At 37.2% G+C, this 19,295-nt stretch overlaps 3 protein-coding genes across 3 annotated transcripts; 2 read left to right on the forward strand and 1 right to left on the reverse strand.

Moving 5' to 3' along the window:
* The first annotated feature begins 152 nt into the window (after nt 1-152).
* On the forward strand, nt 153-1,216 carry LOC111805867 (dehydration-responsive element-binding protein 2D-like). Its single transcript, XM_023691134.1, has one exon. It carries the CDS (start codon nt 276-278, stop codon nt 1,041-1,043), a length of 768 nt encoding a protein of 255 aa, XP_023546902.1. The 5' UTR covers nt 153-275; the 3' UTR covers nt 1,044-1,216.
* A 1,466-nt stretch (nt 1,217-2,682) lies between these two features.
* Nucleotides 2,683-5,766, reverse strand: LOC111804961 (protein WALLS ARE THIN 1-like). The gene is made up of 6 exons (XM_023689807.1): nt 5,472-5,766; nt 5,328-5,390; nt 5,120-5,236; nt 3,713-4,151; nt 3,470-3,621; nt 2,683-3,224 (listed from the first exon to the last, which is right to left on the reverse strand). The coding sequence occupies exons 1-6, from the start codon at nt 5,690-5,692 to the stop codon at nt 3,035-3,037; spliced, it is 1,182 nt and encodes a 393-aa protein (XP_023545575.1). The 5' UTR covers nt 5,693-5,766; the 3' UTR covers nt 2,683-3,034.
* Nucleotides 5,767-13,825: 8,059 nt separating this feature from the next.
* On the forward strand, nt 13,826-18,737 carry LOC111805475 (glutamate receptor 2.8-like). Its single transcript, XM_023690583.1, has 7 exons — nt 13,826-14,102; nt 15,359-15,481; nt 15,552-15,809; nt 15,947-16,239; nt 16,830-17,145; nt 17,213-17,613; nt 18,261-18,737. Exons 1-7 carry the CDS (start codon nt 13,826-13,828, stop codon nt 18,735-18,737), a joined length of 2,145 nt encoding a protein of 714 aa, XP_023546351.1.
* The last annotated feature ends 558 nt before the right edge of the window (nt 18,738-19,295 follow it).

Genomic DNA, 19,295 nt, shown 5'->3' on the forward strand with positions numbered 1-19,295 from the left:
TTTTTTAAATAAATAATTAATTAATTAATGTTGCTTTGAATTTATGAAACATCAAGATGTCTCTGTCTCTGTCTCTGTCTCCTCACCCCTTGGTCATGGGTCATATCCTGCGAATGTGCTCCTATGGTTCGCTGTCTCTGGATACAGTCTAAATACAGTGACAGAGAAAACCCTAGAGAGAGAGAGAGAAGAGAGGGAAACTGGAGGTTTTGTTGTAGAGACCAAAATGAGGCCATGTGTATGTAAGACAGAAACCCAGAAGAGCAGCTCATCGCATGGACACGATTTATTCAATTCTTCTTGCCAAGTATCATCCACATCCCTCCGCCGGCCACGTTTCATCCTCCTCCCACTTTCTCGCTCTAACTCCAATTCTTTTATACTCGCCTTCCATTCACATCCCCCCTGCAATCTCCTCCTCGTCCATGTTGAAATCAAGCAAGCAAGTTAAAAGGTCCCCTTCAGCTTCCCATGCCACTTCTAGAAAGGGCTGTATGAGAGGCAAAGGAGGCCCTGAAAACGCTTCCTGCACTTATAAAGGCGTGCGCCAGAGGACATGGGGTAAATGGGTTGCTGAAATTCGAGAGCCCAATCGCGGGGCTCGTCTTTGGCTTGGCACGTTCGACACATCCCATGATGCCGCTATGGCTTATGACAATGCCGCTCGGCGTCTTTATGGCTCTGAGGCTAAACTCAATCTCCCTCATCTTTCCCCCAATTTGCAGCACCATAATCACCCTCTGCTTCTTCCTGTCTCTGTTTCCTCTTCCTCCGACAGTGCGGCTGCCACGGTGGAAGATGTCGGGTCCATCAGCTCAGCTCCCCATGACAACAGTAGCAGCAGGATGAGATTTGGGGAGGAGGAGGAGGAGGAGATTGGGGGGCTTTGGAGATCGATGAGTATTAGCTTGGATGATTCCATTTGGGCTGAAGCAGCCATGTCTTTGGATTTTCCTGTCGTGGAAGATCGAGATCGTCAAGGCGTTTTTGCTGCTGATTTTGTGGATTCTAATGGATGGGATACTCTCCAATGGTGTTCTTGATATCCATGGAAGAATCTTAAATTTGTAATAACTGGGATTGTATTATACACTTGCTTTTTTTTTTTTTCTTTTTCCTCTGGATTTGTCTTTTATTTTCGTTGGTTTGTGGTCGTTTGGATTGAAATCTATTATAGCCTGCAAGTAAATACATAAAATTATTGTGTTTTGATCTCTGCAACATACTTGGAAATGGTGTATAATTGTGTGTATATATATATATATATATATGTGTTACAAGTTCTCTTTTACTATGAACCCTAAATCGAAGCTCAGATTTGTGGCATTTTTTAAAGCAACTTGCAAGTGGGGAATGTTTTGATGTTCCCTACAGAAGTTTTCTGACATCTGATTCTGTTTTCAGTTCAGAACTTTTGGTCGGATTCTACCAATATTGTTGATATCCGTCGAGTGAATCGTTTAACGTAATGCTTGATGTGCACGTTAATCGTTTAACGTAACGCCTGATGGTGTGCGTTAATCGTTTAAGTCTATCGCTACGATTACAAGTCTATCGCTAGTAGATAGTGTCTTTTTAAAAATTTTCTAGTTTCTATCCTCGGGGAGAATTGCTCCCGTAGATTTTGTCTTTTTTAATTTTCATTTTTTTTTGAAATTATTCACTTTCTATTCCCGTAAGAATTGCTTTGTTTTCTATGAGATCTCACAATCCACCACTTTGTTGGGGCCAGCATGATCCACTTTTTGGGGCCAGCACGACATAGGTGGGATTTTACAATCTGTGTGTCTGGCTCTGATACTATCCGTGCGAATTTTAAATAAATCCTTGAAAGAAATATTTCGTAATTTAAAACACGGTTGCTAGCGAACTCTTGAAAGAAATATTTCGTAATTTAAAACACGGTTGCTAGCGAACTCTTATAAATAATGTTTTGTTCCCGAACTTAATGGATGGACCCCTTAAGTGGCTCAATTTCATGAAATATGATCATCAAACAAGGCAGTTCAAAAGGTTAAAACAGTCCAGTCAAAAACGGTAGACGATGCATCATATACTATTTTATACTATTTTAGTTCATGATTCCCTGCAGCAGTCCAAATCCAAGCTGATAAGCTGCACTTCTATCCAAGAACCTCCCCCATGTGTCCCACCTGGTGTTGTCATGGAACGGATAACGGTCTGCATAAAGACAGGTCCCCCAAAGAACAACATAGTCTGTCCTTATGTTGGGTTTAATTCGTAGTGTGCGAGTGTCCTGTTGGAATCATGGTCTAATCTCTCTGTTTTCAGCCCAATGAACCACTCGGTTCGAACCTGGTTTATGTGGTGCAACGAAAGAGATATTAAAAAGAAAGACTCGGTCATCGTAATAGCTAAGCTATTAGTAGAGATGTCTACTCGACAGGGTAGGGACAAAAATGTCTTTTCTGTTCTCATTCTCACATCCTATTTTAATTTTTATGTTCACAAAAATCTCCATTTATTTTTACGGGTTTTAGACGAAAATTTCACATGAGGAATTGGCGGGTATCAATGGGATGGGGTGAGCGTGCATACGTTAATGTGTCCCATTGAATTATAGAGAGAAAATTTTATCCGCTCCCTACTCCATTTCACTTTTGAACTAGAATTTTCTACGTATAAGATATATTTATATATAATAATAATTATTTAAGAGTCTTCGAGTTTAAATAGACATTTCTATTACAAAACATATTTTTTTAAATGGCAGTTTCGGGCTCTGCCGTCCCCACAACAGTCGATAATGACATTCATACCCTTGGCCCCTCCATTTCCTCTTCTCTTTTTTTTTTTTTTTCATTCATTAATTTTTAAACACAAAAAAGAAAAAAAGAAAAAGAAAAAAAACTCTCCTAATTAGATAAAGTAAGCGTGCGAATATTCAACCAAAAAGTAAAATTTTTAAAAAGAACACACACTGAACTGAACTGAACTGAAGCTTGTTCTGACATATGAAGGAAGGACACGTGTCTTTAGGTAGTCAAAAGTTCGAGTGTTTTTCAGAGGCAGGTCAAACACTGTCAGCCGTAGGATGAAGAAGTGGCTGGTTAAGAGACGGTTTGATGTGTCCACTTGGCCTGCGAGTACCATGGTCCGGGACAGACTGGATCACTGCCCTTTCCAATAAGAACTTCTTTTCTTCGCTCTTGCCCCACAGTACAAGGTACAGTCCTGATATAATCAGCACAGCTCCTATGATCCTGTACATCCAATCCCATGCTTAATCAATGTGTCTTCCCACCACTTAAAAAAAACATATATTTATATTATTTTTTAAAACTTAATAATTTTATTAAACTTTTAAAAAATATATAATAGGTTCTTAAATGTTTATTTTATTTTAAATAAGTCATTAAAATTTTAATTTCGTTGGTAACGTGTTGATTGGATGAGATATGATGAACGGTTGAGATTAAATGGAGGGAGGGAGAAAAGGAGGGCTAACCCTCCCAAGTAGAACTCCTCGCCCAAAGCGAAGGAAGCCATGAGAGCGACAACGAAGGTCTGAACCGGTTGGTAGACGGCAACGAAGACCGGGCCACCTCTGTCAATGCACCATATTTGTACGGCAAACGCTATCCCCGAAGCCACCACCCCCTGCAAATAACGCACCAACCAAAAAATTTTAATTTAAAAATGAATTACGTAATTTAATTTAATCGAATTTAGAACTACTAAAAATACGAACCGCATAAACGATGCTAAAGGCTTCGGCGCCAGAGTGGAAGAGCCAAGCCTGAGCGTCGCGCTCGAACACGGCGGCGATGATGAAGAATTGGATGAGGCCAAAGAAGCAAGTATAGGACGTGACGGAGAGGCGAGCTGGGTATTTTTTCAGCACCGGTGCTTGCAAGACTAGCCACGCGGACCACGACAAGCAGTGCCCGATCAAGTACACGCACCCTAAGGTCCAGCTTTTGCCCTTTGCGTCGCCTAGTGACGGGAACATTCCTGGCCCCATCAGCATCCCCGCCGTCTCCGCCGTCCCCTGCACCGTCACATTCGTCGCCGGGCTGTAGATGGTTGGCCCTTTGTATAATGTGATCACCGTTGCTCCGGCCACACAACATATAGTCCCCATCACCTTTGCTATCCCATCTTTCCGGTTCAGTCGCACTTGTTCAATCCTGATGGGAAAATAATAATTTGTTTATAGTAGTTCGGTGGTGGAAGAGGAGAACAAAACATGTAAAAACTTCTCCCTGATAGATCAACGGACCTTCCACAATGTTATAATTGTACACTTTGAGCAAAACCTCTCGTGCTTAGCTTTGGGCTTTCCCAAAAGATCTCATGCTAATGAAAAGAGTATTATTTGATTATAAACTCATGATCATTCTCTAAATTAACCGATGTGGGACTTTCATCCAACACCTTCCCTCGAACAAAGTACACCTCCCCTTAATCGAGGTTCGACTCCTTTTTATTTTTGAGTCTTAGTCATTTTTTACTATGCCTTCGAGGTCGGAGGCTCGACTCCTTTTTCTTTTGGAGTCATTTGTTTGTCATTTGAGGATTGTATTGACATGCCTAAGTTTATGGCTTGAAGCCTATGAAAGTACTCTTTCCATTGGCATAAGACCTTTTGGGTAAGCCCAAAGCAAAGCTATGAGAGCTTATGCTCAGAGTGGACAATATCATGTTATTCTAGAGGGTCGTGTTCATCTAACACTCCCTAACAGCCTAGTTTTAAAATCCTCGAGAGAAAGTTCAAATAGGACAATATCTTTAAAGCTGTTGGCTTGAGCTTATTATTAATGACATCAAAGCGAGACATCGGGTGATGTACTAGCGAGGAGGCTGAGTCTCAAAAGGGTTGGACACATCGAAAACGTTAGATCTCAAAGGGGATGGATTGAGGAATCTCATATCAATGGGAGAAGAGAACAAGTACCCGTTAGACCCAAAAAGGGTGGATTGCGAGATCCCATATAAGTTTGGAAGAACGAAACATTCTTTATAAGAACGTAGAAACCAGTAAAAACCTCTCTCTAACAGACGTGTTTTAAAAATTTTGAAGTGAAGCACGAATAAAAAGTTCAAAGAGAACAATATTTACTAGCACGGGTAGCGTCGGAGCCATTAGGGTTATTACCTGAGAAGCGCAGCCATGAGGAAAGTGATGGCAGGGACAGAATTCTGAATAGCAGAAGCAAAGGTTGGGGAAGTGTTATCCAAACCCAGCAAGTAAAACCCTTGATTGGCTGTAATTCTGCCCACATTCAAACCCAATCATTATTCTATTTTTTTAAGGAAAAAAAAACAAAAAAAAAAAACAAAAAATGAGTTCTTGATTTTAGTACCCAACGAGAGCGAGCAGGAAGAACTGAAGGACAAAGTTAAGAGTGAGTGCAGGCCTATCCTTCCTGTTCCAAACCAAACAAAAATCCACGTCATATATATTATATTATATTATATTATATTATATTTATTAAAAATGAGCTTACTTTTCAAGGAAATAAGCAAAGGGAAGGAGGAGGAGCAAAGCGATGACGTTTCGGTAGACAGGGAAGACGAGTTTACTAATGCCCATATTGAGGGCAGCTCTAGAGACGACATGAAAGCCGGCATAGCCGAATTGCAAGGCTAACATGGCAGCATGGAGCTGGAACCTCTCGGGGATAGAACACGACATTCTCCTGTCGGAGACGGAGCCTGTGTCCGCCATGGATGGTGAGCTTAAGGAAGAAGAAGAAGGAGGAGGTGGTGATGAAGATGGATGAGGGAGGAAGAAGGGGGCGATTGAAGAGGTATAAATATGGAGGGGAAAGAATTGTGGGGGTCCCAATGTGGGACAAAATGGATGATGGGGTCTCTTGATACTATTTATAAGGTTGAATTTTGTTTTGGGGTTGTCTCCCACATTCTAATCAACTCTACACCTTGATAAGACAACCGCCCATGGCAATCTACAGGACCCGTGATCCAACCATCGATATCTGAGATCCTACCTTAGTTGAAGAGAGCAACAAAACATTTTTTTTTTTGTAAAGGTATAGAAACTTCTCTTTAATATAGACGCGTTTTAAAAATTTTGAGAAAAAATCTAAAGAGAACATTATCTGGTAGGGGTGGCTTGAAACTGTTACAAATGATATCAAAGCCATACATCGAACCGTGTGTCAGCGAGAACCGGTGTCGAAAAGATAAATACAAAACAAAAGAAAGAGGAAACATTAATATATATATATATATAGCGCTGTGCGCACGAGCGGGGTGGTGGCACTCTCATGCATGCCCCATAATATTTTAAAAAATGTCTTAATTATTTTAAAATTTTAAAATTTTAAAATTTATATATTTTATGTATCTTTTTAACCCTTCTAACTTTTAGTACGTATATATTAATATTTTAATTAATAGAATTATGTTCAATGATATATTCATAATCCAAAACATACTTTAATGTAAACTTTGGAGGTAAAAAATGTATATTTATAATAATTTTAATTCTAAAACCATATTATATATATATATATATATATAAAGATATATATATATATAGATATAGATATATATATTGACCACTTGGGTATGTTGGGGCACTAGCTATAGAAAATGGGCAATTCACCAAATAATCCTTATTTTCAGGGAATTTTTTTTTTTTTCTTATTATAACTAATATTCAGTTTAGCTGAACGCCATATGAACCGTTTAGACACCGGTCCGACCAAGCCAGTAGTGGATGAATCGGGTCTCACACGCACGCCCGACAGCTATAATAATTTTCTTTTAAAAAGAAAAACTCAATTTTAGAATATAATTTTATATACTATTTTAGTTTTATTATTTGTTTGGCTTTTTTTGAACTTGTACTTTCTTAATATTTAATTTAATAATTTTTTTTAACATAAGATAAAAATTTAATTTGATGAGATTTAAAGTAAAAAAGATGAATAATTTGCAATAATTATGTTTTTAATAAGAGAATTATAGACATTGATTAATTAAATTTGCATGCTGATTTCTACATTTTAGGGAACAAAATCAATAACCAAATTGAATGCAAATATATTTTTTTCTTCATTTTTTCAAACCCTTTAGTTTACATGTTTCACATTTGGGTGACATATATATTATTTTAAATTTTGGAATATGCTATTTAACAATGAAAATCAATTTAATATATTTTTTTTTATTTTATATACGCTAAAATTTAAGGGCATAATAGAAAATTGTACTCACGTGTATTACTAATTTTTCAATTTATTGTCATAACGGGTTGTGTTCGAACAATACTATAGCTTAAGAAACTTTACGAAATTTAAATATGTAATTAAAACTTTATTATAATATTTAGGAGCAATTGGTATAATGTCGCCAACATGTAACATCGACATGATCATATCTCTACCCACTTATTCTAGTGTGGTGGGCCTTGTATAATACAAGGGAGAGAGGATATTCCACACCACAAATTAAATGATTCCATAAATAATATCATAGAATAATTGTTTTTTTTTATTGATTAAAAATATAAATAATCCACCACTTTATTTAGGTGTGATTAAGTACTTATTTATTAATTTAAATAATTTTTTAATTTATTTTTTAAAGAATACTCAAAATTTTATAAATTTCTCGAAACTTTTGTGAAAATATGAATATTATTATTAGATGAAAGTCCCACGTCTGTTAATTTAGGAAATGGTCATGAATTTATAATAAAAAAATATTATCTCCCTTCGTATGTCGCCTTTTGGGAAGTGTAAAGTAAGCTATGAAAGCTTATGCTCAAAGTAAACAATATCATATAATTGTGGAGAGTCGTGTTGATCTAACTTGGGTTAGAATTTTGAAAATAGACGTCACACAATTGGGCCTTCCTGCCAAGTTAATGCAAAAATATTGGTTAATGGTCCAATAAGCAATCGAGTCAGCAAGCATTGGCTAGGTTCATTGGCCGACAAGTTAAGGGCAGTTGGTCCTAAAAGAGGTAAGTTGTTGTGGAACATGTCCGAAGTGCTAGAATTAGATAGTTATTTACGCACCAACAAGACAGTTATGAATTTAACCCGCCCCAACAAGCATGATGTATGTTATATGTGATGTCTTGTAGTTAGTTCATGATTTCTATGTCTTATAGCTCGGTCTTAGTGTAAGATACCATATCGGTTGGAGAGGGAAACGAAATATTTTTTATAAGGGTATAGAAACATTTCTTTAACAGAAATGTTTTAAAATCGTGAGGATGACGACGATACGTAACGGGTTAAAGCGGACAATATTTACTAGCAGTAGACTTGGGCCATTACAAATGATACAAGAGCTAGGCACAAAGCGGTGTGCTAGAGAGGACGCTGGACCCTGAAGGAGGGTGGATTGTGAGATCCCACATCAGTTAGAGATGAGAATGAAACATTTTTTATAAGGGTGTGAAAACCTCTCCCTAACATACACGTTTTGAAATTGTGAGACTGACGACGATATATAACGAATCAAGACGGATACTAATGGTGGTCTTGATTTATTACACTTAGACAAGAATATAGTATGTTTGATTATGTTTAAGCTATTGTTTATTAAAGACGGGGAAGGATAACTACTTTTCCTTGAATTAGTTGAAAACGTTCACGACATACATATAATAACGATCCGATCCTATAATAAAAATAGGATCGTTACACGACAAGTAAATCTAGTATAGTGCATTAGCCATCATTACATATGATTTTTTTTTTTCTTCTCATCTTTTTGACTGCAAAAATGTGTGTTGAAAGGTTATAGCATTAAGATGTCGGAGTGTATATAAACCTAAACCAACAAAGTATACACTGTTCTTTGAGTCTGACCCTTTTGATCTTTAAACTACTGAATTAAAACATATTTAATTAGCTCACAATTCACTAAAGCTTAGTTCTTCCAATTATCCTATTAATTATATTCATTATAAAGACGTGTGGGAACTCTAGGGGCATTTTGGTAATCTTACATCGTACATAACATCTCTTTCTAGGGGCATTTTGGTAATCTTACATCGTACATAACATCTCTTTCTAGGGGCATTTTGGTAATTTTTATCACACGTAAGTCTCATTTAGGGGTATTTTGGTAATTTTACATGTACATAACATCTCCTTCTAAGGGCATTTTGGTAATTTTCATCATGCATAGCATCTCCTTCTAGGGGCATTTTGGTCATTTTAATCATACATAACATCTCCTTCTAAGAACATTTTGGTAATTTTTCTCATCATACATAATATCTCGTTCTAGGGACATTTTGGTAATTTTTTCATCATACATAGCGTCTCGTTCTAGGGGATGCGTGTCTTTTGAGCTCATTTTTTCACTTGTTAGAAACTCTAACTTTTATAAAATTTATACGATAGATTCTAATTTACAACCCAAGATTCAAAGTCTCGAAAATCGAATCATAAGACCGTATCTATCTCTTTTGTTATTATTATCACACAAACCTACGTTTAAACATCCCATAACATAATTAAACTATAGTCTAAATTTATAATTTTAAGTTTATCCTTGGATATAGATAGAATCCACGTGACTTTCTCCAAGTTGAGAAGAAAGAAAAAGGTGGGAAAAGCAGATGCCTGTAAACCATTCGACGAAATGCCAATGAGCTGAGAATTGAGTCCAAGTTGCATGGTTGAGAAGATGGCAATGGAATATATTAACACAAATCTGCATTATTACCCAGTTGGTCCCTTTCAACAGTGGCCTTAATTACACAATTGAGGGAAGTGGATGAATTGGAATATTCTTAATTGAAATAGGCAAGTGGGGAGTGGCACATCAATGCCCATTCATGCCCATAATCTGAAACAAAACCCCCTCTCTCGTCTGGCCATTATATTGCTGTATTCAAACGCCCACTCGATGACACCCTCCAACGTTTCAACGTCTTTTTATTTTTTAGAAATGATGATATGTTTGAAGGGGTTTTCATCATGGGATAATCCATGCAAATTAAATACTAATATATATTGTTTGATCTCATGTTAGTTGAGGAGGAGAACGAAACATTTTTTGTAAAGGGTATCAGACACGTTTTAAAAACTTTGAGGATAAGTCTGAACTAAAAAGTCTAAAGAGGACAATATCTGCTAGTAGTGGGTTTGGATTGTTACAAGTGGTATCAAAGCTAGACACTAGGTAGTGTGCCAACGAGGAGGCTGAGCCCTGAAGGGGGTGGACACGAGGTTGTGTGTCAATAAGGATGCTGGGCCTAGAAGATGAGTGGATTGGGGGATCCCACGTCGATTGGAGAAGAGAACGAGTGCTAGTGAAGACGTTAGGCCTTGAAGGGGGGTGGATAGAGATCTCACATTGTTTGGGAGGAGAACAAAACATTATTTATAAAGGTATGGAAATCTCTCCCGACATGTTTTAAAAACCTTGAGGAGAAGCCTGAATGAAAAAGTTCAAAGATGACAATATTTGCTAGTGATAGGCTTGAACCGTTACAAATGGTATCAAAGCCAGACACTAGGTAGTGTGCCAGTGAGGAGGCTGAACCTTGAATGGGAATGGACACGAGGCGGTGTGCCAACAAGGATGTTGGGCTCAGAAGGTGAGTGTATTGGGGGATCCCACATCGATTGGAAAAGGGAACGAGTGTCAGTGAAGACGTTGGGCCTCAAAGGGAGGTGGATTGTGAGATCTCACATTGGTTGAGAGGAGAACAAAACATTATTTATAAGGGTGTGGAAACCTCTCCCTAGCATACGCGTTTTAAAAACCTTGAGGGAAACCCCAACGTGGACGGTAAACTTGATCTGTTATACCACATCGGTTAGAGGAGGGGATACTGTAATTTTTTAACTTTCCCTTCGAGACTTCTACACAAGGTTTTTAAATGCGTCCTCACTAGACTTTTCCTTTCGGGTTTTCCCAGATTTTAAAACGCGTTTTCTCTGGACTTTCACTTCCAGGCTACCAATAATTTCCTTTCCCACGAATATAATATAGTTGGCCAAAACTAATTAGTAGAAAGAATTTGATGATTACGAGTTTGAATCTCTTCGCTCTCAATATTCTTCATCAGTCACGTTCAGCTGTCCCTACCGATCGACAAATCAATTAGCCACCCGTTCTCCAACCCGAACCTGAATTATTTTTCCACCAATATCATATTATATCGATATACATTAAAAAGAGTCTCCGTCCTAAAGGGGAAAAAAATCTTATCATGACGATGTATGAGAGAGATAGCATGGTTTTTAAGAGTGAAATGCGCAAAATGATGAGAAACGGCGACTAACGGCACAATATATTTGAATTTTAGTGTGATTCCCTTGTTACTTAAGTGGCCGGCCGCCTGCTTTAACACCTTCCATTCTCTAAGCAACAACTATATATATTTTCCTGCCTTGGTCTTTTTTAATTTAAATTCCTTTCGATTTGAAGTTAATAAGAAAAAAAAAATCAATTTATAGAATTTTAGAGTTTGTATCATTTAAAACTAGAAGACTAATAATTATTTAGTCTCTTTTGTTAACATTTCGTTTTTAAAATTGTTAAAACATAATCGTCACGTATATATAATTTTTTTTAATGTATAGATTAACATAATATTAAAGATAAAGTATTAAAATTAAATCGACAATAATAAATTTTTTTTGTCACTTGTAACTGATATTGTCCATTTTAGACATAAACTTTCATGATTTTGCTTTTGTGTAATCTCCGTTGGAGAGGGAATAGAATATTCCTTACAAATGTGTGGAAATCTCTCCTTATGACACATATTTTTAAATCCTGAGGCTGAGGACGATATGTAATAAATGAGAGGAAACAATATCTACGAATGATATCAAGGCTAAATATGGGTGGTATGCTTATAAGGACAGTGGTCCCCACTAGAGTGTACTAGTGATCCCACGTCAATTAGAGAGGTTAAGTGTGGAAACCTCTCTTTACATTTTTATTATTATTATTATTATTTTCTATTTTGTTTACGTTTACATAAAAACCTCGCCATAGATATGTCCCAACCATAAGAAAGGATGAAGAGGCTAATGGCCACATTTTCACTAATTGTGAGTTCGTGGTTTACTGGTTGCATCGGTTACAGGTCATAAATCAAAGGTACCTGGAGAGCAGAGGACTCGTCGGATTGAATCGGATCGGATCGAGAGATAGAATGACCTTAGCGAGAGGAAGAGGATCAGATGGAGGATGAGACTGCCACGACTTAGCGACCAGCAACCGGCACTTCATCAGTCACTGCTACTGCCGCCGCCGCCGCTGCCGCCGTTCTCATCTTCCATATCTACGAAATTACAAAATCACTCTCTCTATCTGTCGGCGGATTTCAGTAACTCTGTTCTTTTTTTTTCAGACGACGGTGACGTAAAAGTCCGGAAGGTGGTGGTCGAAAGGAGCTTTGGTATTATGCAATCGGTACCAGAAGATTATCGTACAACTGATGTAATTTTGACTTTTTTGTGATCTGATACGTGATTTATTGGGCTGACCGGCTCTTGGCCGGGTTTGGAGAAACCCTTGAATCAAATGAGGGTTTGCTTCTATTGTTATTTAGTTGGACCGTATGCTCGAGATGTTCGAGGTTCCCTTCCTCCCCCTAAGCTCGAAACCTTTATGGAGGACAAATACAGTTTTTCTTCAAAATTTTACTAAATGGGTCGATCCTCCCCTCCTGTTTGTCCCGAGAGAAAATCTTGCGGATGTCAAATTAGAAGAAGCAACTACCGCTAATTTTTTTCATTCCAAGTATCCACCATTTTCTTGTTGTTCGTAGCAATGCGCTAGCGTCGAGCAAAAGCAGTTATATAGTTTTTAAATTTCAAATTCATTCATCATTGTAATTTGATACATTTGAACTACATAGTTTAATGTTCGATCTTTAGCATAATTTTTTGTTAGGACGTGTAATAAAATGGGAGACGATAATGCCCCCATGAACATTTCAATTACCAAGTCTTCACTCTCGAAAAACCAAAATTTGCTACGTTTTCTTTTCTATTCCTTACTTAAGTATCGAAGCACGCATGTGAAACACCAAACAAATATGCAATTTTTTTCTTATGTTTTTCCGGTCTATCTCGTCCTAAATTTATAAAATTATTGTAAAAGTTCGTGCAAAATTAGTAATTATTCTTTGTTCAGATTTGTTCGTAAAATAATCTAATATCAATATTCATCCGAACATATCTGAATAAATAAGACACCAATAACAATCTTAAAAATCAACGGAGATGAACTAAAAAATTTGAACTCCTACTTCATTATAAGTTGAGGAAAAATTATTGATGTCAAAACATCGAAGAAGATTTGTAGTTTTTGTTTTGTTTTTGTGTCGCTTGTTAATTTCTTTTAATTAACATTTATTATTGACTTGACTTTAATATTAAAGTCTTGTTTGCCTTGACTTCCAGTTTAAGTTATGGCTCCGAAATATCATTGACTTGATACACAAAACATGTATATAAGAAACACGGAGTTGAATTAGTAACAACTTTAGAAGCGAATGAAATTAAACGAATGATTTTCCACCAGTAGTACACTGCCACGTGTCGAATAATTTTTTCAACCATTTTTTTGATAATATCAATTTCAAACGTCTTTCTCAATTTATTATTTTAAAATTTGAATTGACTAATTGAAAGAAAAGGAAAGTATAAAATAAAAAATAAAAAATTCAAAATGAAATTGACACGTCAACGAGTTTCTAAAAATAAATGGGCTTGACCCGTAATTTTTTTATTTGGAGAGTGAGCCATTTTTTGAATAAATATCATATTTCCGAGAAATTATGGAGCGAGGGAGACGGAGGTTATTTAATCATTTGTGTTTGGTTGAAAGTTGAGAGCTAGAAATGAAGTCGCCAAAAGGCAGTTTTTGGAGGGACTTGTTTGTAGGGTTTGTGGTGGTGGTTGTCCTGTGGCGGACGGCGTACGGCGCAGAGAAGAAAACGACGGCGGTGGTGAATGTGGGGGTGGTTCTTGATTTAAGCAGTTGGGCTGGGAAGATGAGTTTGAGTTGTATCAATATGGCGCTCTCCGACTTCAATGCTTCTCATCCGCAACTCAACGCCACGATCGTTCTTCACGTCGTGGACTCTGAGGATGATCTTGTTCTCACCGCCAATCGAGGTATAGATATATATATATATGTGTGTGTATGCAGGCGGTGTATAAGTGTATATATTTTTAATTTTGTGTCGAACAAAAATATAATTTCAATTTTCGACCTTATTTAGGTAACGGTATAATTTATCTCTCTCGTCTATTTTCATATTGGGTGAATTCCTTCCATTAACTATTTAAATATTATTTTGGTTATTGAGGTTTGAATTTTATTTCATTATTTTGCTATTATTGATTTTTTTTAAATGTTGTATTATTTTTATAAATTTTAGAACTACAACTATACAATATTTTTTTCTGTATTAAAAAAATTTAATTATTTTGAATGGAAAGTATAAAGATTGGAATAGAACGTAACACCTAAAACAATATTTGAACTTTTATTTGATTTTCATTTTTATATTTTTCTCTTTTTTACTCAAATAAAGACTAAAATATACTTTAACCTTTATTTCACATTTAATTTTATTGTCTCTCCTCTTGGTTTGTATTTTTTTTTCTTTCACCTAAATATTAGATATTCTGTATGTCTATAAGATTTATGTTTTTTTTTTATAAAAAAAAAACAATAAAAGTTTCTGAGACTTTGAATAATACTTTAACTCAAAAATAAATTAAAAATATTCTTACCTTATTATTTATTTCAAATATATATTTTTAACTTATTTAAAAGTTTCATTTAACACTTTAATTAATTATATACAGAGAGTGAAGAAATACATTTGAATATTGAATAGTTGGGTTTGTTAGACGAATACGACTCTTCATAATGCATGATATTGTCCACTTTGAGCATAAGCTCGGATGGCTTTGCTTTGGGCTTCCTCAAAAGGTCTCCTACCAATGGAGAAAGTATTTTGTGTTTATAAACCCATGATCATTCCCTAAATTAGTAGCCGAAAACAAAGTCATGAGAGCTTATGCTCAAAGTCGACAATATCATATCATTGTGGAGAGTAGTGTTTATCTGGTATCAGAGCCATGCCCTAAACTTAGACATGCTAATAAATTGGTAAATCCTCAAATATCAAACAAAAGACTTCAAGAGTCAGAGCTCCTCGAAGGCAGTAAAAAATGACTAAGACTCCAAAGGGGAGGTGCACTTTGTTCGAGAGGAGGTGTTAGATGATGAAAGTTCTACCTCGACTAATTTAGGGAATGATCATAAATTTATAAACAAAGAATACTTTCTTCATTGGTACGAAGCCTTTTAAAAAAGTCTAAGCTATGAGCTCCTTTGTTTGTGTTGGGCAAAATAACAGCGTCGGAGCTAATACAGAAGAGTGAAGTAGAAGCCATAATAGGGCCAGAAAGTTCATTCCAGGCTCGCCACATCATCCAACTGGCTGAGAAATCCGAGGTCCCAATAATTTGGAAAGTCCACTGTCACTGATCTCATCCAGGCTTTACAGATACACAATGTCCACACCGACATTCACGGAATCGACCCCGCAGCTTCTGAGCGTCAAATTAGAGAAAAGATTGAGATATTGAGTTTGAATCAGGCCACAGTTTTCGTTGTCCACATGGTTCCTAGCTTGGCATCTCGAGTCTTCGCCATGGCCGATGAACTTGGGCTGATGAGCAAAGGCTATGCTTGGATTATTACTGAAGCCACGGCAAATGGCTTAAATTCGTTGCCCATTTCAAGTCTCAGCTCGATGCAGGGGGTTTTGGGAGTAAAGAATTATGTGCCGAGGCCTCATACCAATGGTATGATATTGTCCACTTTGAGCATAAGCTCTCATGGCTTTGCTTTGGGCTTCCCCAAAAGGCCTCATACCAATGTAGTTAGTATTCCTCACTTATAAACCCATGATCATTCGGATGTCGGACTTCCATCATCCAACATTGGGATCCTGGATTTAAGGAGAATGGTACATTAAAGCCTATTATTTGGCCTGGATATTCCGTTCAACCTCCCAAGGGATGGGTTCCGTTTAATCCAAGGAAGATACTGAAGATCGCAGTTCCATTGAATAATGATTTTAAGCCTTCCGTCCTCAAGGTCCCCAACATCCTCGGATACTGTTTAGATATATTCACGGCGGCTGTTAATGAGCTTCCTTATCTTCTTCCACATGAATTTGTTTGGTACGGACCTTCATCGTACGACAACTTGATTATGGAAGTGTCCAAAGGGGTGGGTACAGACTGTCCAGTTTTATTGAAAGAAATAATGGCATATTAACTACTTAAGAATTATTGTTGGATGATAAAAGTTCTACTAGCCTAATTTAGAGAATGATCATGGGTTTAGAAGTGAGGAATACTAATTCCATTGTGACATTCTGGGAAAGCCCAAAACAAACCCATGAGAGCTTATGCTCAAAGTGAATATTATACTATTGTGGAGAGTCGTGTTCGTCTAACATGGTATCAGAGTCATGTCCTAAACTTAATCGTGCCAATAGATTGGTAAATTCTCAAATATCGAACAAAGGACTCCAGAAGAAAAGGAGTCAAACCTCCTCGAAGTCAGTCTAAAAAATGACTAAGATTCCAAAGGAGTCGAGCCTCGATTAAGGGGAGATGTCCGATGATGAAAGTCTCACATGACTAATTTAGGAAATGATCGTGAGAAACTCTAGGAATTCCATTAGTATGAGGTCTTTTCGGGAAGCTTTGCTCAAAGTGGATAATATCATACGAAAAAAAATATATGAATATTTTTTTTATTTTTTATTTTTGCTGTCTAAGTTTGTAAATTAATATGGTGATGTTTTTGGACAGACATATGATGGTGCGGTTGGAGACATAACAATATTAGCGAGCAGAACTGCGTTTGTGGACTTTACTTCGCCATTTACGGAACCTGGAATCGCAGTGGTGGTTCGTGCAAGACATGACTCGCTGAACCATGCATGGCTGTTCTTGAAGCCCTTGACTTGGGATCTTTGGGTCACAAGCTTCTGCTTCTTCGTCTTCATGGGCTTTGTCGTTTGGATTCTCGAACATAAAAACAGTGAAGATTTTCGTTCCGGTTCGCTGTGTCAACAAATCGGCACGAGTCTTTGGTTCTCCTTCAGCACCATGGTCTTCGCACAAAGTAATAACTAAACCTCTCTCTAGTCGAAGCGTCTGTTTTCAATTAATATAATTTGTTTTTGACGCAGGGGAGAAATTGACCAGCAATCTAGCAAGGTTCGTGATAGCGATATGGTTCTTCGTGGTGTTCGTCCTAACTCAAAGCTACACAGCGAGCTTAACGTCGTGGCTAACGGTGCAGCAACTCCAACAACCGGTCACCGACATGAGTCAGATACTAAGAAACAACTTGAGTATTGGATATCAAGAGGGGTCATATGTTTACGATACGTTGAAGTTCTTAGGGATAAAAAATTTGGTGCCTTATGCGTCAACTGCTGAACTTCATGATCTCTTCTTTAAAGGAGGCCGCAATGGCGGCATTGATGCTGTCATTGACGAGATCCCTTACATGAAGCTCCTTGTTGCAAGATATCCGAGTATCTATTTCATTGGCAGTTCCCAATACAATAGCGCTGGTTTTGGATTTGTAAGTACTTTTCTCTCAATTTCTCTTACAATTTTTTTAAGGCTTTTAAGTAAGTGATCGAGGAAGGTTGTTCGACAATAGGCTGCAACTAATGTTGTGAGCCTTATAGGTATAGTCAAAAGTGATTCAAGTGTCGAACAAATTACGTACTTTGTTCGAAATCTCCATAGGCTTTAGGGGAGGCTCTATAGAGTCCTACATCGACTAATTAAGAGGAGGTTGATCATGGATTTATAAGGTGTACTTTGTTTGAGGACTCCCTCACCTATTTAGGGAGGTTGATCATGAATTTATAAGGTATACTTTGTTCGAGGGTTTCATAGGCCTTGGGGAGGCTCTATGAAGTTCCATATCGACTAATTAAGGGGGGTTGATCATGGGTTTATAAGGTGAACGTTGTTTGAGGGCTCCATAGGCCTTAAACGAGGCTCTATGGAGTCCCATGTTAACTAATTTAAATGGGTTGATCATGGATTTACGAGTAAGAATATATCTCTATTGTTATAAGGTTTTTTTTTGGGAAATCAAAAGTAAAATCACCGAAACTTATGTTCAAAATAGACAACATCATAGGGGTTCGTAGGTGAAGTTTACAATTACACTAAAAATTATCCTGGAATTTGGTAAAACATAAGGTTTGACTGCAGGCGTTCACAAAAGGTTCATCTTTGGTTGATGATATGTCGGAGGCTGTGTTGAAAGTGGTTCAGGGTAAGAAAATAAACGAAATAAACGAGAAGTGGTTTGGGAAGAGCCTCAGCTTCCAATTTGGCAGCGGCGGCGACGGCGACGGCGACGGCTCGGAGGCGTCTTCTTCCAGCCTTGACCTCAGTTATTTTAGCAGCTTATTTCTCATCACTGCTTCTGTATCCATCTTCGCTCTCACCTTTTATTTCTTCCGTTATTTCATTCGCAACCAAACATTCAAACTCTATCTCAATAACTCTTACTCAGCCACCCTATGGAGAAGAATTAGAGCCTCCGCCACTTCCCTTATTTTCATAATGAAAGACGACGACGGTCGGGAGGCTCGGGTCGGTGTAGAACCACCGGTGGCAGCAGAACCAGTGGCGGAGGCATCTTTGAGAACCGACATCCAGCTGCCGAGTCGACCAAGGGTTTGACCATTCGAGATATGGAAATCAAGCATGTCTGAACTATGTGTTTAAATTGTAGTGAAGATTTGTTTCATGAATACTTTTGGTACATTCCCACCTCTATTCATAAATCTATTGGATTCATTTGGTTCATCTCACATATTAGTATATTATATCATATTGGTACATGAATCATGTGGGCGAAGAACATTGAGATTGAGTGTCATTTTGTATTTATCTGGTGACATTTGAGACTATCTTTACTTAATGAGACTTTGTAGTGTGAGATATACACTTTGTAAATAGTTTGATTCTTGAGATTAGTCGTCACTTGTGGATGTAGAATAATTTATTATCTTCGAACCGCTCAAATGTTTGTGTCTCTTTGTTTATTTATGTTTGTGGGTGTGTGAGTAAGATCGATTTTGTTTCGACCCTACAACAATTGGTATCAAAATATTTTAGGGATGACATTAAATGAGAGACTATTTATTATTATTATTTATTATTTTAGTTCAACGGTTTGTAAATCGGGAGCCGTACCATCTTAAAAGATTTATTAAAATGTGAGACTTAAATTTAAAT

This window comes from Cucurbita pepo, chromosome LG11, assembly GCF_002806865.2.
Source record: "Cucurbita pepo subsp. pepo cultivar mu-cu-16 chromosome LG11, ASM280686v2, whole genome shotgun sequence".
Classification (NCBI taxonomy): Eukaryota; Viridiplantae; Streptophyta; class Magnoliopsida; order Cucurbitales; family Cucurbitaceae; genus Cucurbita; species Cucurbita pepo.

Bases quoted from the DNA above. Each gene is read 5' to 3' on its own strand.
- LOC111805867 (XM_023691134.1), top strand. From the start codon at position 276: ATGGACACGATTTATTCAATTCTTCTTGCCAAGTATCATCCACATCCC.
- LOC111805475 (XM_023690583.1), top strand. From the start codon at position 13,826: ATGAAGTCGCCAAAAGGCAGTTTTTGGAGGGACTTGTTTGTAGGGTTT. The intron at 14,103-15,358 runs GTATAGATATAT...GCAAAATAACAG, and splicing joins TGTTCTCACCGCCAATCGAG to CGTCGGAGCTAATACAGAAG. The intron at 17,614-18,260 runs GTAAGTACTTTT...GTTTGACTGCAG, and splicing joins ATAGCGCTGGTTTTGGATTT to GCGTTCACAAAAGGTTCATC.
- LOC111804961 (XM_023689807.1), bottom strand. From the start codon at position 5,692: ATGGCGGACACAGGCTCCGTCTCCGACAGGAGAATGTCGTGTTCTATC. The intron at 3,622-3,712 runs GTTCGTATTTTT...CGTTATTTGCAG, and splicing joins CCTTTAGCATCGTTTATGCG to GGGGTGGTGGCTTCGGGGAT. The intron at 3,225-3,469 runs GTTAGCCCTCCT...TTGGATGTACAG, and splicing joins GAGGAGTTCTACTTGGGAGG to GATCATAGGAGCTGTGCTGA.